Source organism: Panthera leo, chromosome C1, assembly GCF_018350215.1.
Source record: "Panthera leo isolate Ple1 chromosome C1, P.leo_Ple1_pat1.1, whole genome shotgun sequence".
Classification (NCBI taxonomy): Eukaryota; Metazoa; Chordata; class Mammalia; order Carnivora; family Felidae; genus Panthera; species Panthera leo.
The window spans coordinates 42,508,977-42,531,433 of record NC_056686.1 but is presented as its reverse complement, the minus strand read 5'-3'; the positions used below and the strand labels follow the sequence as shown (position 1 = coordinate 42,531,433).

Below are 22,457 nucleotides of genomic sequence, written 5' to 3'. Positions count from 1 at the left end.
GTTCTCCAGATGGACAAAGGGAGGAAAAGCACTCCAGACAGAGGGAAGGACATGAGCAAAGGTACAGTGTGGGGATGGAAGAAGAGGGAGGTGCCTTTAAAGAAAGGAAAACAGGGGTGCCTGGGTGGCTCAGTTGGTTAAGCGGCCAACTTCGGATCAGGTCATGATCTTGCAGTTCGTGAGTTCCAGCCCCATGTAGGGCTCCGTGGGGACAGCTCAGAGCCTGGAGCCTGCTTTGGATTCTGTGTCCCTCTCTCTCTGCCCCTCCCCTGCTCGTGCTCTGTCTCTCTCTCTTTAAAATTAAATAAACATTTTTAAAAAAATAATAAAGAAGGGTAAACTGGATGGGGCAGGGGATTGAGGATGTGACCAGAGGTCCAAGTCTCCAAAGGCATCAGCCACTATGCTAAGGTGCTGGTGATAGGGAGCCATCAAGGGCACCAGGCAGGTCATGGTCAGAGGTCTTAGTATGACTCTACTAGGCCTAAAGGCGCCACCATTAGTCACCCCTTACCTAAGATTCAGATACAAAGCACAAAGTATTTTCCCACAAGATTTTGTGAAAACAGCCATTTGAATCTAACATTTCTCTTTAAAAAATTTTTTTTAAATGTTTATTTATCTTTGAGAGGGAGAGAGAGCAAGAGAGAGAGAGAAAGAGAAGGAGGACAGGCAGAGAGAGAGAGGGAGACACAGAATCCCAAGCAGGCTCCAGGCTCTGAGCTGTCAGCACAGAGCCCCAAGCGGGGCTTAAACTCACAAACCCAGAGATCATGACCTGAGCTGAAGCCAGACGCTTAACCGACTGAGCCACCAAGGCTTCCTGAATCTAACATTTCTTAACTTGCACTCTAGACTAGAATAGACTGGGTGCTTAAAAGGGGACTTGACCACCCGAAGGCTCTCCTGGTTCATAGCAGTGGTGCCTCTTGGAGCTGCTAAACCACTGCTTCACCTTCCCCCGGCTGCCCAAGTCCAAGAGCAGCTACTCAGGTTGCGGGGGCCTCAACAGGTCCATGATGCACTCCGAGCGACAGGCGCGCATCCCTCTATGCCTTGGGGACCCGGGACGGTCAGCGCCGCTCTCATTCTCCTGCCGCGTCTGCTCCTGTCCCTAAGTCGCGGCGGTTGCCGACTCCCACCCCCCAGACCAGGCTGATGCCAAGAGCTCGCGGCCGCCGCCACCTCCTCTTCCACCTGACGGCGCATCAGGTATTCTAACCCCCCTCCCCAGCCTGGCGGTTCCAAGACCTACAACCTGGCACTTCCGCCGCTTTCGCTGGAGGGCGCCGACCTCTCTCTCCTCGCGCTCCACGCCCCCCCCCCCCGACCCCCGCTCAGTCCAGCTGTCCCAGCGGGCAGGCAGCCGCGTAGACAGACGGACACCAGGTGCCAGCTGAGAGCTCTGGCTTGGCGAGTGCGCGGCGCTGGGCTGGGGAGCCAAGCCCCGAGCGGGTCCGAGGGGCTGTCGCGCGGGCTCCGCCTCACCTGTCCGCCCTTCCTGGAAACATATCTCTGCCCCTCTCTAGGCCTCAGTTTCTCTGTCTGTGACGAGGGCGAAGGGCGAACTAACTGGGGTGAGCTGATATAGTAAGACGCGCTCCTGGGCTCTAAGTACAGGGGTCTACGCCCCTCCCCAGTTCCACCTGCCCCCACATTCCCGGTCACCAGCCAGCGTCCTTCCACCCCACTCCCCTCCCATCCGCCCTCAGATTCTTTCCAGATGTGCGCAACGGGGGGGGGGCGCGAGGGCTGGGACCAGCCTGTGGCCAGAGAGAAGACAAGGCCCCTGCCCGGGTCGCGATCGCGGAGGGGTCGCACTCCCAAGGTAGAACTCTCGGCCGCGCACCGAGGAGCCCCGGTGCAGGGCTCCCACCTAGGGGACTGGATGCCGCGGCCCCGCCCGGGGGGAGCTGCGGGGACCATCCGGACCAGGCGGGAAGTCCGAGTCCACCGCCCAGGCTCTGCCCGGACCCCTTGGCCCACCCGCGCCGGGTACCTGCTGCGCCCCCGCGCCGCGCCGCGCCCTGCCGGCCGTACGCGCTGTCCCGATTCGCCGCTGCGCTCCGCGGGCGCGGGCTCCTTCCATTCAAGTCGAGCCGTGAGCTCGGCGATGCAAGTTTTGTTGTGGGTTTTCTCCTCCCCGCCTCTCCCCCGCTCCCCCCTCCACACCGCGTGCATCTGCTGGACGCCGGCCTCCTCCGGACACAGGCGTAGGGTCCCCGCAGGCGCGGGGAAGGGGAGAGGGCCTGCCCCCTCCGCTCGTGGGCTTGGCCCGGCCCCACTTCCCGGGAGGCAGAGCCCCCGCAGCGACCCCTCTCCCCCTCTCCGCCGCGGCGGGGCCGCCGTACCAGGCCACCCCCCTCCACCCAGAGCCTGGGAAGGCGGGGTGTCTAGCCCGCAACGCTTCCTAGTTCCCGCCTTCCGCAGTGGAACTGGACCCCCTTTAGGCCCCAGCACCTGAAAGGAGGGCTGGGGAAAGGGCCCCTTCACCCAAGTGCCTCTGAGCCCAGTTTCTTCCTCATGACTGAGGATTTTGCAACCGCTCCAGGCACGAGTACCTTTCCGTTCACTCTCCCACCCTGGGGTCCTGGGCCGTGGCTAACAGGGCTGCCAGCCAAGACCCTGCTGGGCCCCTTCCGGGAAAAGTTCTCCGCCCTCCCCGTCTCCCCCGCCCCCACACCCACGTTGACCCTGGTGAGCCTTGAAGGACGGTAAATTGGGCTGAGAGTAGGGTGCATGCGGACCCCAGTCGCAGGGAGACAAGGCGGGTGAGGAGTGAGCCCTGGCGGCACCATATTGCTCCCAGGAGCTGAAAACGTTTCCAAGTAAAGGAGCATTAACTACTAGCAGCTGAAGCAACACTGTTTGGCGCCAGGGGCTTTGGCCGTAGAATGTGGTGGGGCTAGGTTTAGGTGGTACTTGACATCTCCACTCCCCATACAAGCTCTCCCCATACCTGTTCTAGCCTGTGGGCAGAGCATCCGCAACTACCTTACCTGGCTGCCCTCCTACTGGACAGGGAAGAAGGATAAATAACTCAAACTTGGGACCACTTGCTCAACCTAATTGCCAATGCCCCGAATGAATGAATGGCTCATGTAAAGGATCTTTCACAGGCTTCTACTACTGCGACCTGATTGGACCACATACATTACACTCTGAGCTTGACAATCCTACAGGAGAAGAGCTGCTACTGGTGCCATTCCCAGGTAAGGCCGTTGAGAAGCGCTTAACTGAGTAAAATGGCCAGCTTCACCCTTCCCCACAGCCTAGGTTCTTTCCATGATGTAAACAGGCAAGTAACTTGAGAAAGCAAATGCAGAGCCTGCATTTGAACCCAGAGCTGTTTCCATTACATCAATAACTCAAAAACTTACAAGAGGAAAAGGAAATATTTTGCCTTCTTTGACCTCAGATTTTAGTTTTCTCTGAGCTCAAACTTGAAAGCTGCTATGATTCACAGGATTGGATAGGAGCCAACTCAGAGATGCATCTCTTGTCTTAACATTGAGCATAGATTCAAGTGGAGCTAGAAGAATAAGATTCTACTAGCTTGAATACCCAGGAACTAAAGAAAATCTTCTAGAAGGACAATGAGAACCAGCACATACCGAGTACCTACTAAGTGCCAGGCACTGTGTTAAATCCTTAAATATCTTAATCATCCCAACCTTCTGGGGAAGGTATTTTCTGTTACCGGTAACTGCTGGGGCCAGCCACAGGGCACACGACATCTCTCCTACCGCCCAGAGAAACAGGCTCTTCTATGGAACGCCAAACCAGTGCTCACACATACTCTGTAGCTCTCTGGAGCCGTAGACACACACTAACATCACCTGTCTGAAATAGAATTTTTAGCAATCACTTTGAATATCTCTGGTGGAAAATGGAGGTGACCCTGGTGCTCTAGAAAGAAATCTTCTATGGGCACCTGTGGCTCAGTAGGTTAAGGGTTCGACTTTGGCTCAGGTCATGATCTCACAGTTCGTGGGTTTGAGACCCGCGTCAGGCTCTGTGCTGACATTTTGGAGCCTGGGGCCTACTTTGGATTCTGTGTCTCCCTCTCTCTCTGCCCCTCTCCCACTTACACTCTGTCTCTCTGTCACTCTCAAAAATAAACATTTTTTAAAAATTAAAAAAGAAAGAAAGAAAGAAATTCTCTAACTTTCGGAATAGCTATAAAGAGTTGAGGATTCCGAATCCACTTGTGTTTCTTTGGCTCCTTCAAGCCTCATTTTCTGCTCCTGTTTAATGTTACTGTAGTGCATGCTGTCAAGTACAAGCTTTGGACTTAGATTTGGATTCAAACCCCAGCTGGGTTCAAATGGAGATAAAAATAGTACCTACACCCTCACAGATTGTCTAAATTAAATGAGAAAATAGAAGCAAATGAAAAAAATGGAAGTACAGAACTCTGCATGGCACCCAGCACATGGTAAGTGCTCAATAAATGGCAGCTGTTATTGTTACAAAACTGTCACCAAACATCTATAAAACATGATTAAAATAGAAATGTCAAGTGGCAAGAATTAAACAGAAATCTCTGCATTATCCAGGCTAAGTGCCTTCTAATTCAAAACAATGAGAAACAAGAAAACTCAAAAGAGGGGAGTAAAGACATACATGTGACTAGAGAGAGCTAGGAGTGAAAGACAAGAGGGTTCTCATGGGGGGTTGATGAGGAAAAAGGGGAGATAAGGAACAAGATAAGGGAAGATAAGGTGTTGTCAATACTTCATCATCAGAGATGAAGAAAATGCCTCTTACTTTGAGCTGAGGGCTCCAGACCTTTCCTTATTAAGTAGCAGAGTCCCAAATATGGAGATATGGCAGCAGCTTGATTTTCTGGACATTTAGAAATCAAATCACATCGTGTTATTTTGTGTATATGGACACATAATCCTTTCATCTGAAGGCTTTTGATAAAAGACACAGCATCAAAGAACAAGCAGGGTATTATGGAAGAACTACAGGTCAAGTCAGATACAGAAAAGGTCTTCTGGGCTCCTGGAACATCCCATACAAACCCTTTTTATTATTGGACTTTTTTTGCTGTATGTTTTTCATCTCTTTCCCCCACTGGATTGTAAACCATCCAGGGCAAGAACCTCATCTCATCTTCTGTAAAGTCCCTTTCCAGCCCCAAATACCATTACTGTAGTAGGCAGAGTGAACCCCCAAAAATACCCATACCCTAATCCCTAGAGCCTGTGAATGTTACACTATGAAGCAAAAGGGACTTTGCAAATGTAATTCAGGTTATGGATTTTGAAATAGGGAGATTATCTTGGATTATCCCGTGGGCCTAACCTAATCACATGAGTTTTTGAAAACATAGAACATTCTCTGGCTGGAGGTAGGAGAGATACAGCAGAAGGGGAGATCGGAGAGATGTGAAACATGAAGACTCAACCAGCTTTAAAGATAGAGGAAATGTAGGCAGCCTCTAAAAACTGAGAACCCTAGGGTGGCTCAGTCGGTTGAGTGTCCAACTTCAGCTCAGGTCATGACCTCATGGTTTGTGAGTTTGAGCCCCGCATTGGGCTCTGTGCTGACAGCTCAGAGCCTGAAGCCTGCTTCTGATTCTGTGTCTCCCTCTATCTCCCTCTATCTCTGCCCCTCCCCCACTCTCTCTCTCTCTGTCTCAAAAATAAATAAACACTAAAAAAAAAAAAAAAAAAAAAAAAAAATTAAAAAAACTGAGAGCCCTAGGCTGCCAGCAAGGATATGGGGATATGCAGTTCCACAGCAGCATGGAACTGAATTCTGCCAACATCCTGAGTGATCATGGAAGCAAATTCTCCCCAGAGCTTCCAGATAAGAGCCCAGGGCAGCCAACACCTTGACTTCAGCCTCATGAGACCCAGAGCAGGGAAACCAGCCACACCCCCCCAGATTTCCCGAGTTACAGAACTGTGAGATAATATATTCATGTGGAGGTAATTTGCTACATTTATGGTAATTTGTTATAGCAGCAATAGAAAAGTAATACAAACATTAATAACCAAAACCTGTACAGGGTACTATAGCATTTTCCCAGATGTCACTTCACTGAATCTTCAACAAGCATGATGGTATTATTGCCCCCTTATTTTAAGAAACCAATACTCAGGGAGGATAAGTAACTTGCTCAGGTGACCAGATAATGAGTACTCTAGGTAGAATTCACACTCAGGTTCCAACTTCAGTGAGAGTGGTCTCCTCCATGGCAGTTGCCATTCTGTGGCTTTAAGGCTCTACTGTCTTAAGCTAAGTAAAAATGGACTTAAGAAAAGACTAAAACAAACAACAACAACAGAAACCTCTCAGGGAGCTTTCACACTATGAAAACTGAAGAGCTTTGAATACTCATTTCTGTTTCTTCCAAAGATAGCTAGTAAGTCACAGAACAAGTCAAGTTATAAACAAGTATATATATATTAAAAAAAGATCAAATCTTCTTTCTGACACATAGAAACAAGATTTTGATAAATGGCAAAAAGAGAAATCCTCAAAAGAGTGGCTGCCAATGAAATATTTTCTCCCACTCAAATGCTCTTCTAGCCACTGTTAAAGTACACCTTTCACAGATGCCCTGTTTTGCCAGCCTGGTTTAGGAATGTCTCTGTGTTGGAGCTTTTAGTCCACTCTTGACCAGTTTTTATTGTCAAGAAGTTCTACTGGTTTTTAGTCTGAAATTCCCCTTTTATAGTTCTACCCATTAGTTCTAATAACTAAGCAAAATAATTCCTCCCTCTCGTTGGTGTTTCCATCTCTCAAATATCTGTGAACTGTCATCACACCCTGCCCTTGGGTATCACTTTGCCAAGCTGAAGGCTCTTTCTGCCCACCTAGGTCAATCTTTCCCTAATACTGTTGCATCTTCACATCTGAACTTCTTTTCCATATATTTCTGTTCAAATGAGGTGTCTGATCTTGAACAGAGTGTTGTACACACGATAAAAGTGCTGTATTCTAAAAGGTGAATTACACAATAATCTATAAAGAAAAAGGAAACGTGCCACTGTTTGGTAGTTAATTAGAAAACTGTAGCACCTACTGCTTCTCTGCCTGCAATTTAAATAAGTAGCAGATTACAATGAATTTCCCCCAATTTTACATAAAAGTTTATGGCCACAAATTCAGTAACTAAAAGGTCAAACACTACATGCTGCTGAAAACAGCACTGTGAATATTTAGCTAATATTTAAATGAGTATTAATAGAAAAGATTAAGTGGAATCACGTTTTGCAATACATTTTGGATATGATACATTAAAAAAATATTTCTCCAAGAAGTCTGGCTAAAATTACATACCAGATTAAACTCCCTGCCAAATAGAATCAGACACATTTTTAAGGGCCAGAAATCTGGCCCAATATTCTCTGTTCTTACCAAGAACTAAAGAGCTGTTTGTTTGCAGTAGTCTCCAGATAGATATTAATACTGGACCCTTCCAGTAGATTTTGTAACTCTCTATTGAGAAAAACTCTTAAAATTTGGCTAGACGTGGCTGTGGTTCCTGATAGCACGTAATTCTTTCAGGGCTCTTATTAGCTGTTTAGTACTATACCCCCAATTCCTAATTCACATCAGTGTGGTCTCTAAACAAAACCAGTCCCACAGAGTAATTTACCCAGTAATTTACAATCTGGATGATTACCATTTTTTTCTGGTCAACAACATCCAGCAAATTCTTTGTGTTCAGAAAGCAACTATGCCATGGGGTAGCTAGAACTGTAATCTTTGGCTGAAAATGCAGACCTTCTGAAAGTCAAACTAAATATTCTATATCCATTCACTAAGTTATAGAGATTATTAAATTTTAGTGATTCTTGAAGAAGAAAATGTAAGGATGTGGACAGTCCAAAAAAATAAAGAAACTGTCCCCAATCCTGAGGCTAGCATAATATCTGAACTCAAAAAAACTGTCATAAAATGTCCAATGAATAAATTCCTTCCTGTTAAAAAATGTCTCATATAACATTAGGCACCATCTATTGAGTACCTACTATGTGGCTTGACATTTTACAGCTATAATTGCTAATCCTTACAGCCAGCAAGGTGGACATTATTATTCCTTTTCCAAAAGGAGAAGTAAGCTCAGAGTCCTTACTTATTATTAGCTCAAGGTCCCAAAGTTGTTTAAGTGTCAGAGCTAGGACCAAAACCCACATCTGATGGGCCCATAGTTTCCTATACCAGGCTGCTCTAAGGTATTATTTTCTAAAGTTTCAGAAGATAAAGGTATTAATTACAGGATTTAATTTCATTACTTCTTTCTTCTAAGGTGACATATATAGGGAAAACAGAAGGGGTTTATATTTATATGTGATTGAACCTTTCAAAAGGATTTTACAACTTAAAAAGAACTTTAATGGGGCGCCTGGGTGGCTCAGTTGCTTAAGCATCTGACTTCGGCTCAGGTCATAATCTCACAGTTTGTGAATTCGAGCCCCACATCAGGCTGTGTTGGCAGCTCAGAGCCTGGAGCCTGTTTCAGATTCTGTGTCTCCCTCTCTCTCTGCCTCTTCCCTGCTCATGCTCTCTCTCTCTCTCTCTCTCTCTCTCTCTCTCTCTCTCTCTCAAAAATAAATAAATAAATATTAAAAAGAACTTTAATGATCATTGCCTAATACTTGAGAAACTTTATTGATGCTTACTCCGGTAGACACTGTATTAATACAAGAGACACAGAGATGAATAACCGAGAGTTTCTACCCCCAAGATGTTTACAGTCCAATGAGACTATTAAAAAAGAATTAACAGTGTCCCCCTTTTACAGAGGAAGAAAGCAAAGACTGGTGAGATTTAAGTGCCTTACCCTAACTTAGCTTCCCAGAGGCAGACAGGACCTGATCCAAGTTCTTATGATCACACTTCAGTGACTCCTCCACACTACCCCGACCTCCACATTCATCTTCCTACTTGTGCTCTCCATTGTTGTTGTTCTACATATTCAACAAGGATTGTAGAAATCTGAGAGTCTGAATTCATCTGGATAAATACAGCAACAGGGTTAATGATTTTCATGCACACAGAACCTACTAGGCCAATTTGTTTTTAAAAACGTAATAAAACCACAAACTGACTTTTCTTAGTACTCGAGCTGCTTCAATCTTAAATTGAAAGACTATTCTAAGAAGCTGCAAATATTCTCAAAAAAGAGCAGGTTAAGTCAGGCTAAAGGAGAATTTTTAATGTTCTCTTTCATCATCAGGGCAACAGAAGGTCACTGTAATAGAGAATGCATTTCTGTGACAAGCTTCCTATACTCAGAAACCCCCTGTGAATTGTTTTCAAATTGTTATTCAACTTATCTCATTCATTTACTTAATGACAGCAAGCCAAGACTCTGTGCTGGGGGGATCAAAATGGATGCATGAGATGCAGTCTCTGTTCAGGGAAACAGAAACAAATTACTACAAAGGAATGATTAACTCAACTTGGGGCAAACAGCTTCCTGAAAGCTAAGGCATGAAAAGGAATTTGCCAAGTGGATTGGGGTGGAGGCAGGGAGAAAATGGTGAGGGTGGGCACAGAGAACAGCAAGATGTTGTTGTTGCAAAATGTGTGCTATGCAAGATGACCTAACTTAGAGCTAAAAGTATTAGCTAATGTGCTTGCTCTGTATTAATCACTTGGAAACTGAGCATATCACTACCAAATGGAACTTTTCTGTTATTATTCATAGCTCTTTATGAAACCAATTCCAATCTAGCTTTTAGCCCTACTGCTCCACTGAAACTAATTTTGTAAATGATCACCAGTGACTTCCATATTGCCAAATTTAATCCAAAACACACTTTCAGACATCATCTTACTTGACCTTACAGAGCAAAGCATAGATGACCATTCCCACCCTTTGACTACATATACTCTTTTCTAGAGAAACTTCTCTTAACCTCTCTGTAAGCCCCTCTTCTTCATCCCCTTTGCCAGATAGATCCTCCTCCTCCACCTGAACTCTAAAGCTGAAGTTCCTCAAGGTTTACCCCATGCCCTCCTTTCCTCCCCAGGTGATATCAGCCATTCCTATAGCTTTAAATACCACCCAGATGCCCATGACCTCCAAATGTATATCTCTAAGCTGACCTCATCTCTAAGCTCCAGTTTTGTAAATCCAACTGCCTCTCTGATATCTTCACTTGCAAATCTCTCAGGCATCTCAAAGTTAGGAAGTTCAAAAGTGGAGCTTATTATTTCAGTGACTGTCCCTAAAATCCCTTTGTCTCCTGGTCATACCAGTCATGACCCACCATTCACCTGGAAGTCATTCTTGCCCCTACGTCCAGTCATCAAATTCTGTCAGCTCTCCCTCCACCTACTTTTCCACATCCACATCCACATCTGCCACCAACACCCTAGTCCAGGACACCATCTTCTTGCACCCGGATACCCACTCTTTGGCCCTCTCCCCCCAGTAAAGGGGTACATTCTCCACACAACAACTACAGTGACAGTTTAAGTTCTTTCATTCCCTTGCATACAGCCGTTCTGTCTTTCATAAATATTCTAACTCCATTCTCTCCAGGTACCTGGTAAGATTCTGAAATTAGGTGGAGCATGTGACTTTCTTTGGACAAATAAATGGGAGCAAAAGTGATATGTATCACTTTGGGGTGGAAACTTTAAGAGCCAAAGTGTATTTTGCCTTTTTCTCTTCCTCTGCCTTGACGATCACAATGCTCCAGATAACAGCTGCTGCATTAACCTGGGTCCTAGACTTAGGGTATAATGGCAAAGTGGATAGGCAGCAGGAGTGAGAAATAAATGGATGGAAAGCCACATCTTCAAAAGATTCTAAGTGCCTTACCATAATGAACAAATTCCAATACAATTGGTTCCTATGTATCTACCTGTCCAACCTCATCTTGGACCTATCCTTCCAGCTCACTATATTCCACTCACATTGGCCCCCTTCCCACCCTTCCAGGCACTGTTCTTTGCACCTTTATATCTCAGTTTAAATATCACCTGCTCAGAGATGTCTCCGGTAACCACTGTCTCAATGAAGGCCCCTCACTGTGATTCTTCATCACAGCACCCTGACCATTTCCTGCATGGCACATCACTGTCTATAGCAGTCATCCATCTCTTTGGTAAACTGTCTCTCCCTCTAGACTGTAAGCACCGTAATGGGAAAAGCTCACCACTACCTCCAGTGCCCAGCATTGCACCTTCAATATATTACCCTATGTTTGGTAGACACTCAATAAATATTTGTTAATGAACAAACAAAAAAAGATTCCAAAAGTGGGACATAAGAAAATAATAGAGACTCCATATCACCTATCACAGAGGCAAGCGGAGGCAGTAGTTGTGGGAACAGTAAGCGAACTCACGTTTACTAAGTGACTGATGTACCTAACACTAATTTAGGTGCTTTACATATGTTCTCTCTCTAGAGTCTCAATAATCCTAGGAGGCAAATATTAGTATCTTCACTTTATAGATCAGGCAACTGAGACTCAACCTGCTCAAATAGCAAAACCACTAACAGCAGCAGTTTTAACCCAGACCTGTTAACCTTTCCTCCAAACCACGATGCTTCCTTCCCTAGAAATTAAACTGCTACTAATAATATTTCATCATTATCTATTATACATATAAATTGCATACATATGAAAATATTTCTGCTCCAAGAGCTAGTTTTCTTTTGTGTTTGGTGTGATTTGTTTTTTGGTGTTTGTTTGTTTGTTTGTTTTAAGGTTCATCCTAAAGCCTATTTCAGGCATCTTTTGTTATCTGGCACAAGTAACAGCAGAATGATAAAGCAAATCCAAACTACAGATAAACAACAGGTATTCTGTTGGAACTTTTTTTCTTGGAAGTCTTTTTCTTCTCAGGGTAAGAAGCTACTATGATTAGGAAGTAGGTCTGAATTCTGTTCTGAATTCATTTTATGGAACTTGAGACCAATTTATGTTGGTTTAATATACTGTCTTTCCCCCATCACCAGATGCTTTTCTGTTGGTCACAGCACATGCATGCAGAGCTGAATGGTCAAAGGGGATCTGACCCATAATCCTGATTTGATTAGCACAGGACCCAAACATCTAGCCAATAAACCTGGCTTTTTACTTTTGACCACCTTTTGGTGAAGAGACTTGTTAACAAAAGAAAGGTGGGGCCTGTATACAACCCCTAGAACACTTCTGCTGGGCTCTGTGGCCAGGATTATCAGAGCAGAAAGGACCTTAGAGACCCCCTACTTAATCCCCTCTTTGAAAAGTTTTCTAACAGGCCCAGCAGGCTGCTATTTATTTGCCTAGGAGAAACAAGACTCCTGGCTCCTAGTCCAGTGCTCTTCCCACTACAACACACTGCCTCCTCTATCAAGACCTAGTGATCACATCAAAGTAACGAGCAGAGCATACCTAGATAACCAGACTGTCAATCCCCCAATGTTTCTCTTACTCTCTATCAATAAGACTTGCGCTGAACAAAAAGAACATACACAATAAAAACAAAGGAGATCAGGAAGAGTTATTTTAATTTTCTATCAAACATTCTTCCAAAAGCATTTTACCCTGTATCTTACTGAGTTATAAGAAATAACATTAGCATTAGAAAAATCAGGAAGAAAGATAAATTAAATGTGGCTAATTAGTTAAATTAAACTTATATGAAAAAGGAAAATTATAACAAAGGACTGAGAGCTTTACAAATTTAATTAAATGAGATTATACTTTGAAAACTGTGCATCTCAAAGCGAACTTTATTTGTTCAATTATTTTTAACAACAGCATTTTATGATTAATACACTGATTTTTCAAGAAGGAAACTCATCTTAAAAATATTTTTATTTTAAAAATAGGCCTGTGTTCACCTATAGATTTTTTGCCCCCAGCTCTGATCAGATTTATTTTGATTTGGGAAGAAAATACCACTTTGATAGCATGAAATGCAAAATTTAAGTTTTTTAAAACATCCTAGTACAGAATTAAAAACTATTAATGCAAAATAGGTTAAGGACATTAACTGCACAACACTAATTACCAGCTACTGGTATTCGGTTTCTTCCCTAGTTCTCCCAAGGAAAACTTAAAGTCAATTTTCAGCAGAATGCTCTTTAAATATACTTTATAAGCAAAATGAGAGCTTTTGTTTACATAGTTTTTGGATCTCACTGTTCCTAATTTTATTCTGAAACTCAATTTTACCCCAAACCATAATTACCATATTAACTTTGTAATGCACAGTTGTATGCAATTCAGCAAAAGCAGCAGTACACCAGCAGGCTCTATTCACCCAGAGTTCAGGAAAAACAGGATTGGTCACACCCATTTAAAAACACATTATTTGCCAATGTGTGGTTTCCACCTAAGTTCTGACAATGAAATATATGGATATGTATCTATATATCTCATCTTAATTTTCAAAGATAGGCAAAGGGACTTCTTCACAGCTTAGCTTTGCCTGGCTGAAGCTGAAGATTTTGTAACTTCATAGCCAGACCCATGTTGCCCGTGATTTTCAATTTGCCTTGAAAGAATGCCTGTGAGTAAAAAGAAAGAAAATTTATTACTTGGTGTTTTTTGTTTTGAGATTGCTGATATTTCTAGACGATCCAGCCCTGAGATCATTTATTTGTCCAGGTCTCTTAAACTTTATTCAAAATATGAAACTTGGCTTTCTGTAATAGATTTAGAACTAGATTCCTTGAGGCACCTGGAGGGCTCAGTCAGTTAAGCCTCCGACTCTTGATTTTGGCTTAGGTCATGATCTCGTGGTTCACAGGTTTGAGCCCCACAGAGGGCTCTGCACTCACAGGTTGAGCCTGCTTGGGATTCTGTCTCCCTCTCTCTCTCTCTGCCCCCTCCCACTAGCTCTCTATCTCTCAAAATAAATAAAAATGAACTTAAAAAAAAAAAAAATCTAGATTCCTCAAAAGGAAGGCTCTGTAAAAGGCATGCTCTACACACAGCAGTCACATGGCCCATCTTTCCCAAATGTCTTCTCTTAGAAATTGAGTCTACCTTTATCTGCCTTCCTCACAGAAGGTACCTTTTCCAAATAGTAAGCAAAGTGGATTCATACTAGATGGATTTTGTTTTAAAATATCACACATGGATCAAGAATATGAAATGAGGGTGCCTGGCTGGCTCAGTTGGTGGAGTATGTGACTCTTCATCTCTGGGTTATAAGTTCAAGCCCCACACTGGGTATAGAGATTATTTTAAACTAAAATCTTAAAAAAAAAAAGAATATGAACTAAAATTTTCAGTAGTTTGCTGGGAGAAAAAACACATGTATAACACTAAGTATCACTTAGATACTTGTGAGATTCGATACAATGTGGATGAAATGTCACCAATTTTTTTTGGTCTACATGATAAAGGATTTACCCCTACAGAGGGAGGCCAGGCAGCCTGCTGAGACGGAGGTGCTGGTGTTAGTCTGGCTCAAGAAGAAGAATCAAACCAACCCGGAAGTGCAGAGCCACAATTTGTTCCATTTAACAACTGCCTGGGATTAGATCACTTGATGTTTGCTAAATTTATCATGTAATAAAATCCCAGGAAAACTTAAGAGAAATAATAGCAAAATTGGGAACATAGCATGATTTTCCTGCTATGATCTCTTTTAACAAAACTGTCAAAATAAGGAAAGGCTAGATTAGATGAAAAAAGTTTCTGGTAGTCTTAGCTTTCTAAGCAAGTACCTTAAGAAGTTAGGAGCTCTTCTGCCTTATCCATGAGAATGCACAGAGCTCTGCTTTTTCTACACCTTCTGGTAAGGGTGACTAATTCCTTTTTTTTTTCTTCTCCTCCTCTGTCTGGACAAACTAAATATTTCCTTTCTATATGGCACACAGCCTTCTGTCTGATGACTTAAAGGTCAAGTGTCTCAGAACACAATATATTTAACATATGTCCTTAAAAATATGGACCAGTAGTACCTAACAGAGAAACTCACCATCTTTCCTTTTTTTAAATTAAAAGAGAAAATGACTTTTTATTTACTGAGTATTATAGAGAAAACACGAATTTTCACCCTTTATAGGGAGTCCAAGCATATGGATCGCTTTAATCTGGCCCCTAGGTGTTCTTCATGTGTGCTTTACACTGGAGAGCACACTGCTTTGTTTCAACTGTAGCCAAACACTGAAATTATAATTTCCAGTGCATTTAATGGTTTCCAATCAAATCCTCTAAGCATAACGGAAGGCCATTAGCATATTAATAGAAATACCTGCCATTTTAATCTTTAATTCCTTTGAGTGCTAACAGGTGTTCAAAAATTCAAAAAAAAAAAAAAAAAAAGGCTGAAGGATACTTTGCTTCCCTGAATGGATAGTAAACAGATAAACTGAGAATGGAGGCAGCTGACATGTGAAGTCTGATCACCCTGCCGAGGAGGTGCACGGAGTGCACAGTGGAACGAGGAGCAGTGGGTGGGAAGGACAAGGACAGCCAGCTCCTATACCGGTGGTCTCTATTTTGTCCAGATTTTTGGAGCAGGCTCCATGGGAGGAGATGTCAGTACCAATGGTGTGTAATCAGCTGAAACGTCACAAATGCGAGTCTCTCGCTTGTCAAAGCATCAACTGAAACAGGCTTAGTTGCTTAGAGAAAACATTTTAAAAAGGAATACTAGTGTGAGTCAGACTCAGTTGTTTTATCCAATCTTTTGAATTTCCAGGGGGCTGCAGGAATAAGACCTGAAACAAAGCTGGCTGAGGCAACAACAAAAAAAACATACAATGGAAAGAAGCATCAGTTTCTTTTTGTTATCTCTGTCTAATGAAAGCTTAGTGTATCAAGTCTGTTCAACACTGTGTGACTAAAGAGTATAAAAAGACCCTTGATGATTTGGGAACCAGGAAAATCTACACAAGGCATAAATACATTTTAGACAAATACAGTTTAATCCAGCAATTGTTTAGTGATAACCTAAAAATGTCAGGCATCACGCTAAGTTCTGGAGACATGAAGATGAATAAGGCATGGTTTGTTCCTTTGAGACACTCACGATCTAGTGGAGAAGAAATAGGCACATCATGACTAATATAATGTGACAAGTGCTAAGCTTGCTTCCAGTAGATGGCCAGGAAGAGCGACTGGCTATGGTTCCCCAACAACTTGTAAGGAGGTCTTAGGGGATAACATCTGGGCTAATTTTGAAAGGAAAGGAGTTTGTCAGGGAAGGTAGTTCAGACCAAAAGAGCATGGGGCAAAGAAAGATGCAGAATGTACGAGGTCATGCCTTTGTTCACATTGCTCCTTCCCCCTGGATTGCACCTACTCTCCCATCTATGCACGGTTGACTTTTGGTCACTCTTAAGATTCAGTTCAAGTGTCGCTTCCTCTGCTGTGAGGCTTTCTGTGCTGGTCCAGGAAGACATGGCTGTGCCATCCCCCCACGTTCCCCTGTCCACAAGCTGGCCATGGCACCATGGATACTTGGATATACTTAACTCTTTTGCAGGTCTGTCTCATACCAAATTGTGGATGCCCTGTGCATGGGAACTCTTTCTTATTCATCTGGGTATTTCCAGCACACAAGACAGTGCCTGGCACATAGCCTGCTCCACAAATGTTTGTCATTTGTTAAGTGAACATTTTAGGGAACACTGAGTTTTGTGGGTTTGACCACTTTGCACTTTATGGTATGAGGCTGAGGTGGGAGATGAAATGGAATGGGCTAAAAGACCCATCTACTAGGAGGAAATAAGCCCCATCGTACTTACCGACTGAGGATTCATTTTACCAGTCATTAAAGCCAGTAAGTCGGAGTCAGCCATCGTGATTGTGCAGTCAGCCTTCTTATCTAAAACAGGTATGTAGGAAGAGAGAGGAGAAAAAGGGAGAGTATTCAGTTTCATGTGTACATTTTAGTCAAAACCCACTGACAGCAACAGATCACATCCAGTACTGGAGTAGTGTGGGCAAGAGTACTCATGTACTCTTCTGTGGCAGCCTGGTAAAAGGTGGCATAAATTACAAGCAAACTCAATATTTTACAAGAAGGAACTGATTATCATATTCATATAATGGGATACGATACAGTCATTAGATGATATGGATCTACATTTATTGACCTGAAAAAATGCTATTGTTATATTGTTCATGATACTGTTATACAAGCCAGTTGCAAAACAAACTATGAACATGGTCTGGTTTTTGCTTCAAAACAGATATTCAGGGCGCCTGGGTGGCTCAGTCAGTTAGGCGTCCGACTCTTGATCTCAGCTCAGGTCATGATCTCACATCATGGTTCCTGGGTTCAAGCCCCAAGTCAGGCTCTGCGTTGACAGCACAAAGCCTGTTTGGAATTCTGCCTCTCCCTCTCTCTGCCCTTCCCCACTCACTCGCTCTCTCAAAACACATATATAAACTTAAAAAAAAAAAAAAAAAACCCCTGACATTCAATTATATATGTATAGGAAAAAACATCTATAAACTTAGATACCAATATATTAATAATAGTTATTGTGGCACCCGACTCTAAGGAGTCCCCTGTGATGCCTGCCTCTTGGTGTTCATGCCTCTGTATGCCTTTGAGTGTAGGCATGACCTGTGACTTGCTTCTAGCCAACAGTATGTGGCAAGGGAGATGGGATGTCATTCCTGTGGTTTTGTTATGTTATGTTATGTAAGATTGTCCTGCTAGCAGACTCACTCTCTCCTGCAGGCCTCAAATAAGCTAGCTGCTATGCTGTGAAGTGCATAAGCAAAGGGCCATGTGGCAGGGTGCTGTGCTTTAGGAGCTGAGGGCAGACTCTGGCCCATGACCAGTAAAAAACTAAAGTTCTCATTCTCCATAGCTGCAAGGAAATGAATTCTGCCAGCAACCTGAGTAAACCTGGACACGGACCCTTCTGCAGTCAAGCCTCCAGATGAGAACCCAGCCCTGGCCAACACCTTTACTGCAGCCTATAAGATCCTATGCAGAGGACCCAACTAAGCTGTCCTCAGCCAACTCACCCATGGAAACTATGAGGTAATAAATATGTGTGTTGTTTTAAGCCACTAAGTTTGTGGTAATTTGAGATATAGTAATAAAAAATGAGTACAGTTATCTATATCAGGGGTTATCAAACTTTTTCTGTAAAAGATCAGACACTAAGTATTTTAGACTCTGCCTAAAGCCAGTAGGTCTCTATCGCAACTCTGCCTCTGTAGCACAAAAGCTTCCATTGATAATACCTAAACAAAAGAGGTGTGGCTGTGTGCCAATAAAACTATTTCCAAAACAGGTAGTAGACAGAGAAGGAGAAGATATTTGCAATTCACAGATCTGACCAAAAAACTTGTATCCAGGATATATAAAAAATTCCTCTTATTCAATTAGAAAAGTTAGATAATCCAATACCAAAACAAGCAAATAATAAACAGACACTGTACAAAAGATCTCCAAATGGCCAAAAAAGCACATGAAACTATGTTCAACTTCATTAGTCATCAGGGAAACGTGAATAAAAGCATGGGTGAGATACTACTACATACCTACTAGAATGAATGGCCAAAAAGGAAAAAAAAGACAATATCCAATGCTGATTACGATGAGGAGCAAGTAAAAGGTCAATACAATGCTGGAGGGACAGTAAAATGGAACAGCCACTTTAAAAGCCAGTCTGGAAGTTTCTCAGAAGGCTAAACATACATTGCCATATGACTCAGAACCCCACTTTTAGGTGTTTACCCAAAAGAAATGAAAACGTATGTCCACACAAAAAACTTTATGTGAATGTGCCTAGTGGCTTTATTCAAATGGCCAAAACTGGGGGAAAAAAACCCAAATGTGCATCAACTAGTGAATGGATAAACTATTCAACAAAAAGAAACAACCCCTCTCTCCCAAAGCCTTGCAATGCCTCCAGCAACTCCACCTTTCACATCACCCACCTTCCACACAACTTGAAGTTCAAATGCACTCTACACGGAAGCTCATTTTATACATGAAGAGCAGTCAAAGCAAAATTACGCCTGTGTTTTTTCATTTTAATGATTCCCTAATGCATTAAAAAATTTTTAATCAACAGGGCACCTGGGTGGCTTAGTGGGTTAAGCATCCAACTCAGGCCCAGGTCTTGCAGTTCGTAGGTTCACGCCCCATGTCAGGTTCTGTGCTAAAGGCTCAAAGCCTGGAGCCTGCTTCAGATTCTGAGTTTCCCTCTCTCTCTCTGCACCTCCCCTGCCCACACTCTATCTCTCTCTCTCAAAAATAAACATTAAAAACAATTTTCTAAAATGTTTTAATCAGAGGTAGTGGATTCCTAAATGATTCTAAAGCCATCTGTAATTCTCATTGTTGTTTTGTTCTGTTTTATCCTTCATTTCCAGCTTTGGGTGCAGGGAGGGGCAGGTGACACAAAAGATTTTTTTATTGTTGTAATCTTTTCCAATGATCAGCTGAAGATGTGAACTGGAATACAACTTATATGCCTTTTGCATTTAAAAAAAATTTTTTTTTAACATTTATTCAATTTTGAAAGATGAAGAGAGACAGAGCATGAGCAGGAGTGGGGCAGAGAGAGAGGGAGACACAGGATCCGAAGCAGGCTCTAGACTCTGAGCTATCAGCACAGAGCCTGACACAGGGCTCAAATTCACAGACTGAGAGATCATGACCTGAGCTGAAGTCAGACACTTAACTGACTGAGCCACCCAGGTGCCCCTGCGTTTTTTTTTTTAAAGTAAGCTTCGTGCCCAGCACAGAGCCCAATGCGGGGCTTGAACTCACAACCCCCAGATTAAGACCTGGGTTGAAATCAAGACCTGAGCTGAGATCAAGAGTCCAACGCGTAACAAACTGAGCCACCTAGGAGCCCCCACTTTTGCATTTTTAAAGCCTGCTTCTTGAATTTAAGCACAGGGATAGTGTTCGAAGAGCTGCTCAGTCTGTAACACGTTTGAAAAGATGTATCTGCACTTTGAGGTCCCTTTTGAATGCCATTTGCTAGGCCTCTCAAGTGTTTTCATTGCTATGTTCAAGCGCCTCCCAAGTCCAAGATGCTGGATGCCATATGGCATGGAAAACACAAGACTTTGGGCAAAGTCTGTGGGCTTGCATTGGGGGAGGGAAGGGAACAGAATTTGTTTATTTGTCTGATTTAGAAATAAGGCATTTCAGAGAAGCCATTATTTTCTGTGTTTAAGTTAAACTGCATTTTTGTCTTTTGGTTGATATGAAATGTACTGTTCCAATATAAAACAGTAATTATTTGACCTTTAGGGAGAAAAATAAGGAGGAAACTACTGATGTTACATGCAACATGAATGAATCTTGGTGAAAGAAGCAGGCTTAAAAAACTATATACTGGGGCACCTGGCTGGCTCAGTCAGTAGAGTGTGTAACTCTTGATCTCAAGGTTGTAAGTTCAAGTCCCACTTTGGGTGTAGAGATTACTTCAAAATGAAATCTGAAGGGGCGCCTGGGTGGCTCAGTTGGTTGAGCATCCAATTCTTGATTTCAGCTCAGGTCATGATTCTAGGGTCATGGGATCAAGCCCTGCAACGGGCCCTGTGCTCTGCCCCTGTCCCCTACTCCTGCTCTCTCTCTAAAAACAAACAAACAAACAAACAAACAAACAAAACCTTAAAACAAAACAAAAAACTACATAGTATATGATTCCATTTATGACGTTCTGGAAAAGGGACAGAAATCAGAGTAGTGGTTGCCAAGGCCTGAGGGTGGGAGAAGGGGATTGACTACAAAGGGACATGAGAACACTTTTTGGGGTGATGGAAATATTCTATCACTTGACTTTTGGTGATGGTTACACAAATATATGCATTTGCCTAAATTGATAGAATGATACCTCTCAAAAGGGTAGATTTTATTATATTAAATTATAGCTCAATGACAGTAACCAGTACTGTCAAAAATGTGGAGCAAATAAAACTCTCACGTAATGTGGAAGGTAATGTAAAATAGCATACACACACGCGCGCAAACGGGCTATAGTGTACCTTATGACCTGGTATTTCTACTGGTTATATGCCAAGTGGAAATGAGTACATACATTCACTACAAGACCCATATGAAAATGTTCATAACAGCTTTATTCATAAGACCCCAGAATGGAAACATTGAAAAGATTTATCAACCATGGAATGAATAAATTCTGGGGCATTCACACAGTAAAAACAAACTACTGCTACATATAACAAATTAAAAAATCTTACGATGCTGAGCAAAAGAAGCCAGACCTAAAAGACAAATATTGTATGAGTCCATGTAAATAAATTTCCAAAATAAATACAATCAATCTATGGTGATAGAATTTGGAATAGTGGTTTCTTGTGGGAGAGGACAGTGATGACAGGGGGCATGAGAGAGACTTCCAGAATGCTAGCAACATTCTGCAGCTTGATCTGGGAGATACATATTCATCAGTAAACATTTATCAGGCTATACACTTCAGATGTATGCTTTTTATTACAAGACCTCAATACAAATTTTACACAAAACAAACAAAAAACAGGTGGTGGGCTGGATTTGGCCCACATCATTTGTCAACCCCTGACATAGATGGTGGGATTCCAGGAAAGTAATTTTTCCATTTTGTTTCTCTGAGTCTTCTAATTTTTGTTTACACTACGTGCATATTACTTATAATAGAAAGTTTTAAAAATATTAATTTTAATATCAAAGTACAATGAATAAAAAGACTGTATAACAAAGACTCTAATATCTCATTGCTAAATCAACCATGTCTACCTTGGACAAATAAGAATTTTCAAGTACAAAAGAAAAAATTCACCCAGAAAAATATTTGCCAGCACTCAGTGTTTTAGACAATTAATATAACAATAATCCTCTAATGGCTGGCTCCTCCTCAAAGTTGGCCTCTCCCTGAAACCAAGTCATTTTCTAGCTTATTATTCTGTTTTATTTTTCTTTGTGGTACTTATCTGAAACTACCTTATTTATTTGTTTAGGTGTTTTCTGTCTGTATTTGTCCACTAGAATAAACACTTCAAGGGACAGAGCCCTTGTCAGTTTTGTTCACTGCTATATCCCCAGGTTCTTGAAGAGTGCTTGACACATAAAGGGTAATCAATAAATACTTGCTGAATAATAAGTAGATTATGTAGAGTTCAAAAGATTGTCAAATCATGGCCCAATAGCTAATAAAATAATCTGTGCCTTAATAAGAGATTAGAGGATGCTATGGTCTGAATGTTCCCGCAAAACTCCCATGTTGAACTTCTAATGCCCTATGTGATGATATTAGCAGGTGGGGAGGTCAGGAGGTGGACCCTAATGAATGGGATTAATGCCTTATAAAAGTCTCCAAGGGCTAACAGTGCAGAGCCTGCTTGGGATTCTCTCTCTCCCCCTCTCTCTGCCTTTCCCCCCCGCTCATGCACATGCTCTCAATCTCTCTCTCAAAATAAAATACTTAAAAATTTATTTTAAAGATTCTCCAAGGAGGCCCCCAGCCCCTTCTACTATGTGAACCCACAGCAAGAAAGCACCATCTATAAAGCAGCAAGAGGGCCTTGACCAAGGCTGACACG

The 22,457-nt window shown here is 42.6% G+C and overlaps 2 protein-coding genes and 1 long non-coding RNA gene across 7 annotated transcripts in view; 1 reads left to right on the top strand and 2 right to left on the bottom strand.

The window, feature by feature from the left end:
- The window catches only part of PODN (podocan), a 29,035-nt gene extending 26,998 nt beyond the window's left edge, over nucleotides 1-2,037 (bottom strand). The window contains exon 1 of the mRNA XM_042951341.1: nucleotides 2,000-2,037. The gene's annotated coding sequence lies outside the window, so the exon portion shown is untranslated. The remainder of the gene's footprint in view (nucleotides 1-1,999) is intronic.
- LOC122227110 lies at nucleotides 1,506-17,980 on the top strand. Its single transcript, XR_006205896.1, has 3 exons — nucleotides 1,506-1,577; nucleotides 3,120-3,212; nucleotides 17,756-17,980. It is a non-coding gene; the product is annotated as an uncharacterized LOC122227110 (long non-coding RNA).
- SCP2 (sterol carrier protein 2) overlaps nucleotides 13,135-22,457 on the bottom strand; it is a 124,336-nt gene continuing 115,013 nt past the window's right edge. For all 5 annotated transcript variants that reach the window (XM_042951343.1, XM_042951346.1, XM_042951344.1 and 2 more), the window contains 2 exons: nucleotides 16,679-16,758; nucleotides 13,135-13,483 (listed from right to left, as the gene is read on the bottom strand). In XM_042951343.1, the coding sequence (XP_042807277.1) occupies nucleotides 13,388-13,483; nucleotides 16,679-16,758 (176 nt within the window). In that variant the 3' untranslated portion in view covers nucleotides 13,135-13,387. The remainder of the gene's footprint in view (nucleotides 13,484-16,678; nucleotides 16,759-22,457) is intronic.